The sequence below is a fragment of the Streptopelia decaocto genome (genome assembly GCF_964273445.1).
Source record: "Streptopelia decaocto genome assembly, chromosome: 4".
Taxonomy (NCBI): domain Eukaryota; kingdom Metazoa; phylum Chordata; class Aves; order Columbiformes; family Columbidae; genus Streptopelia; species Streptopelia decaocto.
In genome coordinates this window covers 33,483,985-33,499,032 of record NC_138658.1, presented here as the reverse complement: position 1 = coordinate 33,499,032, position 15,048 = coordinate 33,483,985, and the positions used below count along the sequence as shown (strand labels likewise).

The 15,048-nt window shown below is 37.4% G+C and overlaps 1 protein-coding gene across 1 annotated transcript; it reads left to right on the top strand.

The window, feature by feature from the left end:
• Positions 1 to 257: 257 nt before the first annotated feature.
• On the top strand, positions 258 to 14,490 carry ASIC5 (acid sensing ion channel subunit family member 5; the record flags this gene model as incomplete). The annotated part of the gene is made up of 10 exons (XM_082050983.1): positions 258 to 297; positions 2,720 to 3,026; positions 4,865 to 5,096; positions 5,838 to 5,957; positions 8,014 to 8,163; positions 8,721 to 8,868; positions 10,363 to 10,419; positions 11,422 to 11,590; positions 13,612 to 13,703; positions 14,291 to 14,490. 10 exons carry the CDS (start codon positions 258 to 260, stop codon positions 14,488 to 14,490), a joined length of 1,515 nt encoding a protein of 504 aa, XP_081907109.1.
• Between the last annotated feature and the right edge of the window lie 558 nt (positions 14,491 to 15,048).

Genomic DNA, 15,048 nt, shown 5'->3' with positions numbered 1-15,048 from the left:
CATTATTAGTATAATATGTACCTGAAATGTATATAAATACATCTGATCCTGTCATAAAAATAATCTTCTCTTTTACTTTGCAGACCATGTTATTTAAAGGCAAAACATAGCAACCCTGGCAGGTAAATTGCCCAGTGTTATGTGTGATTGAGTATCACCTCCCATTTAGTTTTCTATAAAAGCCATTACCTAGTAGTGATCACAGTGATAAGGCAGCTTGTCATCCTTTCCTTCCTTACAGAAATAAGCACAGCCTCATGGACCAGCTTGGGAGATTCATTCGATCAGATGCTAAAGGTATGTGACTAGACATCTTAGAGTGCTTTACTAAGAGTTTTGTTACATTTTCATAGTTTTTTCTTCAGGACTGACAACCAAAATGAGAAAATCTGTCTCCTTTTTCTTGTAACTTTATCCAAAAATAGCAGTAGTGTACATTTGCAAGATATAAAGAAGAAAGGAGATATGAAAAAAGCTTTTAGAAAAACACCTGTACAGTTAGTTAAGAAGTGAGTACAAGTTTCTAGCTGTTGGTTCTTTATGCGTTTAAAATAAAGCTACCATAGTTCTAACCAGGCAATTACTTCTCTGAATGATACCATACTTTAATGATTTTTAGTTTAAGGCAAAGAGGAAATCACAAATCTATCTAAACTAACTAACCCTTGCACAGAGACCACGTTTAACCTTCCTGAAAGAACTCCTTCCAGTTAAGACCTCCAGCTGAAGATGAGCTAACTTCTAAAAAGCCACTCTTTCTTAATATGTCTATTAATGAAAATCCAATCACAATTAAACACTGTGAATATAAAAATAAATATGTTGTACCTACCTTATTTTTGCTATGCAAAAACTTGGCTTCCTCTTCTTTCCAGTGCATCCTGTTACATCTTTTTCTCCACTAGATCAAAGAGCCTATTATTATTATCTACCAGTTCCCTTTACAAGTAGTTATAGATTGTGATCAATTATTTGCTGACTAAATTTTTAAAACCCCTTTAAATTCAATTGACAGTGTTAACATTAAAGATCCTGTGAATTTCTGAGTTTTTTACATAAGCTTTTAATAGTATGTCCCTGGCCATATATCCTTGGTTATACACTCAAGGAAGTCATTTCTTCTTTAACAACACTGACTGGAAAATCAGGCTTATCTGACTAACCATGATGGTTCTCAGGGTTCCTCCAGTAATCAGTTTCCCAAGCTGAAGAATTTGCAGCCCATCCTGAATATATGAGCTGCCTTACTAGTTCTTTCATGCATGTTCTATATTTGGCTCCAAACTGTTCCTGGACCTGGATTCCTCTCATTAAGTTACCTCCTTGTTTTTTTACTTATCCATCCTCTGCATCTTCTATAACTACCAAGTTTATTCACATCTTTGACAAAAATACTTTTATTGTATTGATGATTAAAAGGGGTCACAGTAAATTATACCAGTATTGACCGAAGTTTTTACATAGAGCTTTAGAGAACAACATAAAGAAAACTGTTGCCCTTCAGAAACATTTTGAAATGCAGCGCCACCTCGGATTTCATTATCATAGTCCAGAAACTGTGTAGAGTTCAAAGCAACGTCCTAGAGCACTGTTGTGGTCACAACAGCTTTGGCAGATCACTCTTACCTCCCTTTGTTCCTTTACCAAACCGTAATAGCCTCAAGTAAATCAGTCTTATAAAGGATAAATTCTCTTCCTACTATGCAGGCCACACTATTACATCTATTTTTTGTTAAAAAGAAAATGAATTAGGGAAGCATTTAATTGCTGTTAAGCATTGATCTAAATAATATATTTTCAGATACTATTCATTATTGTCTCACAAACTTTATTTCATTTACTGTTCTTACAGACATTCTTAATGACAGAATAAAGTAACAGATAATATGTAAATGAAGCATTTTGCAAAGAGACTGGTCCAATTAGGACTAGATTCAGGAAAGGTCTTACTAAGTTTCTCTCATTTGAATGTTTTGAGAGAGAACATTCTGTTCAAATGTGATCAAAAGATCATTCAGCAAAGAGCGTAAGAAAATTACTACATTTCCAGGTATTGATTGCTGTTATAGCTCTTAAATTTAGAATTTAAAATTGTTTGATTTGTTTGGGTTTTTTTACATCAGTTTGTAGGAAAAAATGGGGTAGACGACAACTAAAAACATTCTTGTTTCAAAAAAAACCAGACAACTACAAACCTTAAAAAAAAAAAAAAAAGAGCAGATTTCCTTTTGAACCTGTAACCTTTCAAGTTGTACATGGAAACTTTAAGTAGTGAAAGAGTGGAAATCCCTTTCATATCATTCCCTTTTTACTTTATTTCTCAGAGCAAGTATGAAGGACCTGGCCTTTAATGGGATGTTATGGTAAAAATCGGATGCTTCACTTTTTACAGGAGGTTCACAGCAACCCATGGGTTTAGATCACTGAAACATAAAAATCTAATCTCTTCCACAGAAGGGGAACCACTTTTTATAATAATGTGCTTAAAAATTTGTGTGCTTAAAATATTACAAGATATACTCTGTTGTCAGGCAGCACTGAGCTCATCTCTTAGCACACAGATCTTTTATCCTCAGAAGCAAGTTCACTACTTAAAGAGAGAATTTACAAACAAAGAGGAATTTTACAACTACTTTCCAATATCAAAATTACATGGTTTACTTAAGTGCCATTTAAATGCTAGTTTTAAAATCGTGTTTTCACTTTGCTCCATATTAAGGAATGTTGGAAAAGATGCGATTGTGCTTGACAGAGAAACTGCTGCCACATTTGGAAGACAGAAGGAAGTATCATCAGGAGTTTGCCTCATCCACTTCATTTCATGGAGTGCACAATATTGTTCAAACGCGGAGCAAGACTCGCAAAGTGCTGTGGCTGTTAGTAGTCACAGGCTGCCTTACTATTGTCATTTGGCAAATCTGCAGTCGTTTCATGTACTACTTCAGCTGGCCAACCACAACTGCAGTGGTAGTTCAGTATGTGGAAAATGTCAAATTCCCTGCTGTGACTTTTTGCAACTTGAACAGGTAAAAGTTATGTTTGTTGTTTGCTCTTGAGAGGCAACACCTCTTTATCTAAAGCAGTCAGGTTCCACAACTTGCTTGAACAAATCACATGAAATAAGGAAAATATGGCTCTGAGGAGCATGTGTTCCACACCACCACATGATATTTAAAGGAAGACGAAAATATGAGAATCAAGGAAGGGAGGTTGTTGTTTTTTGTTCTTTCACGTATGAGTGTTGCTTCTACATCTTAACCAAGGGACAGTTATCAGTCACATCCAAGTTAAAAACAAAAGATTTGCAAATAGAGATATTACAATAGAAACCTCATACAAGTGTGGAAGTCTTAGGCAAAGCAGACACTTTCTTTTTCAGAGGTGCTCAGCCTTTATGGTTCCAGCTGATGACAGTGGGATTTACAGGAGAGAAGCATTTGTTTTCTTTGGAAGTCAACGTATCTAAGCAGGAACTTCATTACAGTTTTCTACATTTGAATATAATGGTCAAGATTCAGATGCAGCCGCTTTGAAAATTATGTAACAAACCCATGCCTGATTTCTAGGGTAAATATATGACTTAGGAACAGGTTTAGAAATACAGAAAGTTTACCCACATTGTTTCCTCAAGAATTGTTTTCTTATCTTGTACCTTTTGCTGGCAGAATCAGACAGAAGTCCAAGTCTCACATATCTGGAGCTGCTTTGCCTTGCTGTGTGTCCTTCCCATCACCCTGCATAAATCTGTCCTGGGTTATAGTGCACAATGTGCACTGCAGATGGAAGTCCCTTCTAGTTACAGTGGGCTGTCTATTATAAAAATGCCTCACTTCTTGTAACTATAGCAGCAGCACATTGTAAGTAGTCAGCTACCAAGCAGGGTGGTTGTCCAAGTGATAGTTTGCTGCCACATCCATCTGTTGCTTATGCTTCCCTCCTGTTTTTAGTAACTGGCTTTTTCTGTTGGCAGGACAAACAGGCACAAATCTACCTTTGTCTTTATTTTTTGACTCAAATTCAGTCATGAAGAGTTATTCCTACTAATCTTCCCTAAGCTGGGGCATTAAGATCTATTATACAAATGCATTGATAGGTTTTTAAAAATAGGATCACATAAAATAGCAATTCTAAAGAACATGGTAGTGTAGTTTCAGTTGTATTTATTATCTTTTTATATTTACAACTGTTCTGCAAACTCTTACTTCAATAAAGAACTTAAGTGCTGTACTTCAGGAAAGGACCTCCAATGCCTCATCATGTTTTTGAGATTTTTCAAGTGGATTCTAGGAGTAAGGATCCTCCTTGGTTTATACCACTGTGTCACCACACACATCGCTCATGGGAAGCTAGACTGTCTCTACACTGGGGCATACTGCATTAGTAAAGCAGGTATAAGAGATTACTGCACTTAGAAATCGATTTTCTAAATGATGGAAGACAGCTTTTTTGAAAGGAACAGCTCCTCCCAGGTAGCTTCCCACATGTAAGCTGTTCAGCTTGTCATCAGTTCTACAAATCTGTTTGGTGGTTTATGCAGATGGATAATCTACTCTCTTTCGTTGTTGTTTTTCTTTGTTTTTTAATAAACAACCACACAACAGAAATGTTTCCAATATGACTGTCCAGAATAGCCATGGGAAGGTGTCTATTTTCTGTTTTCAGATATGGGAAACACCTTCCTAGAAATGGAGACTATATTGTTTATTCGTGTTGTAGAGATCAAAGTGCAACGTGGTGAGCAAAAAATCACTTGCAGCTTGTGATCAGACAACAAATCACGTCACAGATTTGGTGAGACCAGCCTTGAGACCAGTCCTATAACTCTGCAGAGTTCTAAGCAATTCTTTCTCCTTCCCATTGACAGATTTCAAGCTCATGCAGTAAGCAACCTCAAAATAATTTTTTTAATTTGGAACATTGTGTCTGGAGCTCAACACAAATCTCATGTGGAAGAGAAATATTCTCAAGAGCTACATGATTTTCTTCTTGGGAACAAGAACTTCAGCATCAAAGAGTTTACAAGAAAAAATGGGTTTTATCTAAACAGCAGCACATTGCTAGAATGTGATTTCTTTGGAAAGCCATGTAACCCACAGGTAAACATGTTCATTTTACTAAAACAGTAGCATAGAGGGGAAGGGGATGTAGTCTTACCACTCAACTTGAGACATCTAGCTTTGCAGCAATCCCCCTGTCTTCCCTTTAGAGTCAGCCAATGGAGAAAACAGCTCTGCTTTAAAGCACTCTGAGGGCTCCAGTTCTCCCATTGACTGCAGAGACAGCCTGCTGGACTCCCTGAGCTGCACAAGGGGATTTCAGGCTAAATTGCTTTCTGCTTAGTGCCACTTTTGCACAGACGGCCACCTCTGAACGCTGGCACACCTGCAGGCTGTATCCAACAACCTCTTCTATAACTGACCTTCATTATATGCCATTTTGGACAGAGGTTTTTGCATGACACGCCTGCATAGTTTTGTTCTTGAGATCAAGAATATAGAGAGCCAGGGTAACTGTATGCAGAGTCCACAGGAATTTTAAATAATGAGACGCTCATAGATATTAATAAACAATGTGAAATGTACCCTTTAAGCTTTATTTTCTACAGAAAAGGATGAAATATTTTTGAGTATTTTCACCAATTACCACTTTTCTGATTGTAATACATAGCACTACCTTTGGAAAAGAAAAAAACCCAACACACACACAAGACCCCCCAAAAAACCAAACAAACACAACCTACACAATTACAGTAGTCCATCTCTTGCACTGTAATTCACTACGAAAACTTCAAGTGATCTTTCTTTCATTTTACTCTTCCCTATTTTCCTTTATTGAAGGATTTTGAACATGTTTTCACTGAATATGGAAACTGCTTTACTTTTAATCATAATGATATTTTGGCAAGAAGAGTGAGTTTGTCTGGAAGAGGTTTGCGTTTGCTTTTTGATGTCCAACAGGTACAGCTATCCTAATGATTATAAACAACAAATCATGTAATATCTTATAAATGAGCAGAGTTGTTTTGGTTTGGGCTTGGTTTTGTTGGTTGGTTTTAGACAGACCTTCAGAATTTCATGCACAAAATTCTGTATCAAGATTATTTATGAGAGGGTATTTTAAAGGAAAGTTCTAATACAGATTTTAAAAGTCAGAATTATTATTGACTCTGTTCCCAGCTAAATGATTTTGAAAGTTGTGAGGGGCATAGATATGTATATATGTACAGTTCACCTAAAACTGAAACATGTCAAAGTAGTAATTTAATTTTATACAAGCACTTTGGGATAACATAATTTCATTTTAACAAAAGGCCCATTAGAGAAGTTCATATGGTGCCAATTTCTAAGCAATACTGAATTTCAGTTGTAGCAGCAGCAGCCCTAAGTTCTCAATGCCAGTTAAGATCTGGTCTTTGCACTGTAGTCTCTGACCTTATTAGAATTGTCTTTGACCAACAAAACCCAGAAAGCTCAGGAAATATCACCTTGTGAGATCACAAAATCACAGGATGTTAGGGATTAGAAGGGACTTCAAAAGATCATCTAGTCTAATCCTCCTGCCAGAGCAGGAACACCTAGATGAGGTTACACCGGAAGGTGTCCAGGCAGGTTTTGAATGTCTCCAGAGAAGGAGACTCCACAACCCCCATGGGCAGCCTGTTCCAGTGCTCTGTCACCCTCACTGAGAAGAAGTTTCTTCTCACATTTAAGTGGAACCTCCTGTGTTCCAGTCTGTACCCATTGCCCCTTGTCTTATCATTGCTTGTCACAGAGAAGAGCCTGGAGCCTGAGCCTGAGCTCCATCCTCATGACACTCACCCTTTACATATTTATAAACATTAATGAGGTCACCCCTCAGTCTCCTCTTCTCCAAGCTCAAGAGACCCAGCTCCCTCAGCCTTTCCTCATAAAGGGGATGCTCCACTCCCTTAATCGTCTTTGTGGCTCTGCACTGGACTCTCTCCAGCAGTTCCCTGTCCTTCTTGAACTGAGGGGCCCAGAACTGGACACAATATTCCAGGTGTGGTCTCGCCAGGGCAGAGTAGAGGGGAAGGAGAACCTCTTTTGACCTGCTAACCACACCCCTTCTAATACACCCCAGGATGCCATTGGCCTTGGCCACAAGAGCACAGTGCTGGCTCATGGTCATCCTGCTGTCCACCAGGACCTCCAGGCCCTTTTCCCCTACACTGCTCTCTAATAGGTCATTCCCCAACTTATACTGGAACCTGAGGTTGTTCTTGCCCAGATGCAAGACTCTACACTTGCCCTTGTTGTTATATTTCATTACGTTTCTCCCGCCAAACTCTCCAGTCTGTCCAGGTCCCACTGGATGGCAGCACAGCCTTCTGGTGTGTCAGCCACTCCTCCCAGCTTGGTGTCATCAGCAAACTTGCTGACAGTGCACTCTATTCCCTCATCCAAGTCATTGATGAATATATTGAATAGTACTGGCCCCAGTACCGATCCTTGAGGCACTCCACTAGATACAGGCCTCCAACTAGACTCTGCCCCATTGACCACAACTCTCTGGTTTCTTTCCTTCAGCCAGTTCACTGTCCACCTCACTACCCGACCATTCAGGCAAAACTAAAATCTAGATTGATAAATAACTTAGACATTCGCTTTTGTTCTCTAGGAATTATGAGGCAGGAGTGACAGGTTCTGGAAAAGTAATGGAAAGTTTGCCAAAATGTGATGAGTAGTTTCATATAAAACGCACAAGTATCAAGGTTATGAGTAAATGTTCATTTATGTCTTCTTGCTTTGAAATTGGGAGATGCCAGAGGGAATAAAAAACCTGAAATTTTATAGTAACTGGAAGGAAAACTCACAGAGGTAATCAACAAAATAAATTCAAGTCAGTCTGCTTCTATACTTTTCTGTGAAGTGCCAAAACTGTGAGCAGAGATACGAGACCAAATACAAAAAGTATAGTACCATTTTAAATATAACTAAAGCTTCAGATGGTAAGCAAAGCCAAAATAATTTAAAATAATTGCTTTTCTATCAGGAACAATTCACTGATGAACCTGATCTTGGTTATACCGATGCTGGTATGACTTTTGTTATCCATTCACCCAAAGAGCGTCCACGCTTTGATGGTTTAGGTTTATTAACACCAGTTGGCATGCATGCACAGGTTGCAATCCGACAGCTGAAGGTAAGTGGAAATAATTGGACTTTATTGTCTCTAATTCTATTCTGAAGTGAGACAATGAATTACACATTTTGGAAATTAAAGTATTTATCATGCCAAAGTGACTCCTAAAAATAACATTTCCTCCAGCCACAAACAAAATTATGGCTATTTTTGGAGGGGATGTCATTGGTCCTCACAATCTGTATCTATTAAAGTCAGCCTTTCTTTACTAACATGTTACAGTCTCTCTGACATATAATGACACAAGTACACCATGGCATCTCCCCATCAACACATTCTGTTACCATTATGGTTATCTCAGATTCCTAGCGGAATCCAAGTGGAGCGGACTACTCTTCTACACTAGCCTGTCTGATTAGATCCTGCTTTTGCTGTGAGAGGGGGAGATGATTTTATAATCCTAAAAGCATGGACTGCAATTGCCTCCAATTAAATCACAACGTTACTGCTCATGTCCTCAACAGCCGTCCTTCAGCACTTTAAAATGTGAGAAAATAATATCTAAATTTAAACAGAGGCAAAAAAAAAAATTATCTTCTGTTACTGTTATCCTACAGTCAATTATTCAAGAATACCCATGGGGAGAGTGCAACCCTGATATAAAGCTTCAGTACCACAAGACTTACAGTACTAATGGATGTTTGCAGGAATGCAAAGCTCGGTACATACAGGACTGGTGTGGCTGTTTGCCATTCATTCTTCCAGGTATTTCTCAGAAATATAATTCTACCATATGCTAATGATCTTAATAGGAGACCCCACTTGTTACTGAGCAGCAAAGGAGATGGGGCATATGCTTGAGAGATATCTACAGCTGGGATTCATTAAAACTAGTCTTTTTTTCTTTTTTCAGTTCATAGAAAAAAGCAAAATATCGGGTCAGCTCTAGATCTAGCATCTGGGTCATTGACTATTCTTAGGATACAGACCAAAAAACTTGCAAGAAAAAATTATGCCTTAGGGTTGTGAGACAAGTCTGTACTCTTCAACCTGAATTCCTAAAGAGCTGGAACTAAATACACAAGTAGTCAGAGATTTTCACATGTACCACAGAAAACCTACTTTGCAGGTGTTTAGCAGCCGTGACAGGACTGATTACTTGAAAACAGAAACTGAGGTCTTCCACACAAACCCTGGAAAGAGTCTAGCATCAGAAGAGGGCTCTGTAAAAGCCAAAAGGCTGCGCGGAGCCACCTAATCATCCCAAATTGTGGAGTACAGGTGTATGCTGTAGTACTCCCCATTCAAGAATCCAGGCATCTTAATCACTTGAGAAATGTAACGCAGTAACACTGAGATCTAACCAGCCTTCTCCTTCCCACTTTTTCAGCATTAAAAGTAATGATAATACTGTCACCTCTCTCTGAAGCAAGAGCTGGAACCAAAAATCTCCACTCTCACAGCTCTTCTTTGTCAATTAGTGGGCAAGAAAGTCAGTGTCATGCCTGCACTTTCTGACTCAATGTACTTTCAAATATCCTGAAGCAAGGTAGAATGTTTTCACTAAGGGAGACCCATTAATGAGTAGTCTCTAGCCTGTTTTTTTGACAGCCTCTTGGAAATGAGGTTGGTAATTGCCTGGAAGCTCTCATGGCACGGGGTTTGAGAAGGAAATTAAGCCTAGATCTCCCATACCCAGAGTCAAAGCTTTATACAGTGACAGCTAAAGGAGGGCAATGCTTTTTTAATGGTGTGCTAAACTGCTAAGCAATGTCTTCATGCAAGGGAAAAAATGGGCTGAGATTGAAACCATTTGAAATCAGAAAATTTTGCTGTTTGCTCAGGGTGCTCTCTTACCCCTCAGGTCTCCGAACAACTCTTGCATGAAGTTCAAATCTTTTGCTGAAACACATATGGTGTAACCATATATTCCATCTACCCTACTTTGTTTTTTCATATCCACTAGGAAAAACAGAGTGAACTACAACCTTAAAGGCAGTTCTGGGTGGCACACATTGTAAAGATGTTTGCACCAACAGCAAGCCTCCTGGCTCGGTCCGTTGTCTCTCCTCACTATGTTTCCCTTCTGGTGTTGGTAACTGCACTGGGCCCAACTGAATTGATTTCTCAATTGTATAATGACGATAAGCACGAAGTGACGAGCAGGCTTCAACGGCATTACGTTGCAGTTTAGTACAAATCAGAGCTAAGTGTTAGATTGTTAATTGGAGATCCTGAAGCTTGTTTTTTATTTTTAAGGAAATGGAACAGAATGTGATTTGCTGAAGTTTTACAGTTGTGTTTATCCAGCAGTCCGTAAGTAATAACTTCATGTTTTGAAAGCCAATTCCAAATTGGCTTTCTAGGCAACATCTATCACTTAAAACAAAATACTGAAAGTAATACTGAAATGGAATACATCCCAGTTCATTTAATATTCTAAAAATAGGAACCAGAGAGCATTAAATAGATGACAAGTAAAAACAAACCAAAACCAAACAAAAAACCCCACAAAAATAATAATTCATTTTAGTAATCGAAAATGGTTTAAAAGGGAAGAATGTTCACTTAATCTGTTTTCAGTTATCAAGCCTCTGGCTTGCATTTTTGCATCTTTGTGGTATCACCCTTACAGCTCAAATGTTGTATTCTTCTTGTATGTGACAGAAAAGTGAAGAGCAGAGTTATATAAAAATATACTTGTTTATATAGAGATATAAAAATAACAGGTTTGCTAACTGAAAAAAATATATTTCTAAATCACTGGCCTTAAAGGTTTTATATTTTCAAAAGTAAAATGAATTCTCTATTTTCAGAGTGCTCCAAATGCAATTCATTTCCATAAGCAAATAGTCTGCACACAGTAGATACAAAATTTTTAAGTCACTACAACAGACTTTCTGGAAAATACTGCAGGCAGACATCAAGACCAAGGATTATATATGTACATATACTACTTATGTATGTGATTAGAAAGCAAGCACAGAACATGGAAAGTTTTCTGTAGTCCTACTGTTTAACTGTGGATGAGAAAAAGTAAACGCACGAGGCCCCAGTGGAGGAAGAAAGACTCATGCATGCTGAATTTCTTTGGAAAAAATGACCAAAAAAAAAAAATCTCAGTCCTTATTACTGTGCACTAATTTCCAAGTGCCAGTAACAAATACTTAACAGTTTTGAAGGATCAAATAAGTATCTGCTTCTCTCAGGATACCTAAGCCATATGTTTATCAAAGGTAATTTTGTAAGTTTTAAAAAGTCTGTAAACTGTGTACTTTTTAATAAATGTTATGTAAATTCCGTCTCACAAAATTTCAGATGACATAGAAATAAAAGGATTATGTACAGTAGGAACTCACAATTCTACTTGCCCTGTTCCATGTGAAGAAACAGATTATCCTACTACTGTCACCTATTCAAGTTTTGGAGGAGAAAACGCCATAAAATACTTTTCTGAAAAACTGAAGAAAAGCACAGAATACATCAGGTAATCTTGCTTAACACCTTGTCTAATGAAGAAATTATCAATTTTAAAATATATTCTTATGGGTTGTATTAATCATGTCTGTGAGATAATCTCTTAGACAAAATTTGTTAACGTCTATACATGTTTCTATATATTAAAATATATTTTCATACATCTAAGGCTTTTGGATAACGTAAAATAGATACTGCCGTTAAAAAGTACTATTTTCAGTTACCTTCTGTGTCATTGATCTCTTATAACAAAATTTTGACCACTTTTACAATTAAGAATAAAGAAAGGGCAGGGTTATCAAACCTATCCACACAAGCAATCCATCCGATAGAGAAGATAAATCTTCCTCCTTCCACAACTGAAGTCAATGAACTGAACTGCCTCTTGCTCACAGAAGCAGATGTCAGCAGTACAAATAAGTACTAAGGTGCTACATGAACTCATAATATCCACAATATCAAAATATGTTTATAAAGAACTGTGGAAAATATGGGTAATGAAATAGGAGTGTTTCACTCTCTCAGTGACTTCAGTTTTCTCATTCTTGAAGCCATCAGTCTATATGAATCACAGAATAGTTTGGGTTGGAAGGGACCTTCAAAGGTCATCTAGTCCAACCCCCCTGCAATGAGCTTGGACATCTTCAACTAGATCAGGTTGCTCAGAGCCCCATCCAGCCTGGCTTTGAATGTCTCAGGGGATGGGGCATCCACCACCTCTCTGGGAAACCTATACCATTGTGCTTCACCCCCTTCATCATAAAAAAGTCTTCCTCATTTAGTCTAAAACCATTATTCCTTGTGCTATCGTTACAGGCCCTACTAAAGAGTCTGTCCCCCCTGAAGATTATTAAAACTAAACCTCTTGTTATATGCAAAAGATACTAATCCTTTGAGAACATTCTATCTTTGTTGATTATTTTATTGTCTGTAAACATCATGTGCAACACAGTAATTATTCAATTAAGCAAGTGAAAATCCAGGACATTCTCTTGTTACCAAGCCTTAACCAATAGAAATCCTGCCCACATATTAACAAGTACATATTTCAAACTATAAAATGTAGAAATCAATAGATTTCTGAAGATGTAAGAAGGGAAAAGATAAATATTTATTGGATAGCTCTGCTAGCAACTCCATAGCAATGACGGGAAGTCTTATTAATAGAAGTGGTGAGAATAAGAATTTTTTTATTACTCAGTGCTACCTGAGTTCTAGAATTAGCACCTAAAGAGATAGCAGTGATCTTTCTGTATAGCAAATACTCTATTTTCATTAATATTTTTAATGAGCTCATTATCACTGTCAACCCAAAAGCCTGTAGCTGTTCACACTTCCGAATAATAATTGCTACTTTTATTCTTAAAGGTCACAACATTTTGCGTGCAATCAGTTTTGGTCTGTTTTATTCCACAAATGTTATGTTTATATTCTATTTAGGTGTCAGGCAGAATCTTTATGTAGACATGATATAGTAAAGATGAGCTCTTTACTCACACTGAATCATTCCACAGGTCTTGCTCCAACTGAGATTTACCTACTCTTCCACTTTTGCAGCAGGCAAGAATATAATTAGGTAAGCGAGGCTATTAGCAGAGGATAGAAGTAAACATGCAAGTGTAGGACAAGGGCTCTTCTGCACAAACATGCCCATGAAAATAAGCACAATTAAATATACAGCTGCATATAATCAAGAGTGGTAGAGTACACTTCCAAGCACTCTCTGTTGTAGGTCAGGATGCTTGACAATTCCACTCAAACTTATCTCTGTGACCATTAAAAAGTACAAGTCTTGCAGTATAGATCTATGCAGCCTGAAGACCTACTCATCTGACAAACTCCTGTTTCCACTGTTGTTATTAGGATACTTTTACTTTCTTCAGTCATCTAACTCATTTTGATAATACTCATCTAATTTCTCTGTAAAAGACACCATCAGTCTCCCTGAACCTGGTCCCAGGTGATAAATGTTGGTAAAAATGAACAGCACTCCTGACTGTTTCAAGTAATACAATATGCATTTGTCATTAGGAAGAACCTTGTGTGTATTGACATTAAATATAATGATCTGAGCTACAAAATAACACAGCAGCAGAAGGCCTTGACTATATCAGAGTTGATAGGTAAGTGAAGGTTTAATATTTATTTATTGCTGGTTGATAATTAATCTAAAAATAAAAACCCCACAGAAACAAACCTGTTTTATTCAGTCCTCCATCCCAAGTCATAGCCTATGTGGGTTTCTAAACAAAAAGCAATACTTTTTATATTATAATGGTAATAATCATGCCTGTCTCATGGTAAATTTTGATACTGTCTCCTGTCATCGCATTAAAGAACCTGCAGTATGGACAGCAGCTGAGAGCAAGAATTAAGTTCGGCACTGGTTTATGTCTATAGCACAGGCAGGACTGTAAGAACATAGGGAGGAGAAGCAAGAGAATGGTTAAAAATGCATACAAGTAGGAAATATTTTAAGTATCTGTTTCACAGTATGATGTGCTGTGTTGTACTTGCTTTATTTAGAATGTTAAGAAACATATTAGTCTTCTCCAATAAACATTCTTAAGAATATGAATTCTGTTTTCTTAAAGCAATGGCTTACATCTATTGAATTTATTTAACACTTGAACCTGGCAGGGGTTTTTTTTTGCTTGCTAGACTAAATCAAATGCTTAGTATGACATATGTTTATTTCCATCTATTACAGCTGATGTAGGTGGCCAGCTTGGATTGTTTTGTGGTGCCAGTATGATTACAATTATAGAACTGTTGGAGTATATTTTTACTAACTTCTGTTGGATGTGCATCTTCCTTCTATTGAAAGCTCCTGAAATGCCCCAATGGAATAATCCATCCCAGAACCAAGCAACACACAAGGAAAAAAAGATGGGAATACAAGAATGTTAGTGGCTTGTAGAAGCAGAAAATTAGCTGTTCCTGCAACTTCTTTTTTAAGATACAAAGGAGACAGTAATATTTTGCATTTCTCCCTTCCCTGCGCTCCGTATTCTTCCTGTGTCATTTATTGCCTAGAACTGTTTAGCTGTGCTGGATATCCTTGAAAAGTGAACTTTGGAAAGCCTCACTCCCTTTCTCATGTGAATAAATATGTAAACTTTAACTAAAGTTTTATTTTAAAGAATCACCAATGTTTTAAAGTAACATAGCAAGCAATACTGACATACAATGCAACTTAACACGTCTGATCCAGTTTTTATCTTCTGTATTTTGTGTGAGGAGAATTAATACATATGCCAAACTAACACGTGTCAAGTTCCTAAACTGCCATAAAGATGAAACATTGCCATGCTGAAAGAGCAGATTCCTTATTAATGATGAAGAATATGGTAGCTTTTCATTCAGAATTAGGAGTGTGCCTAATAACAGTAACTTCTACAGTGAAGTATCTGTTTGTCTGAAATGCATCCAAAAAACAAATCTCATGAATCGGAGAATTATTGCAAA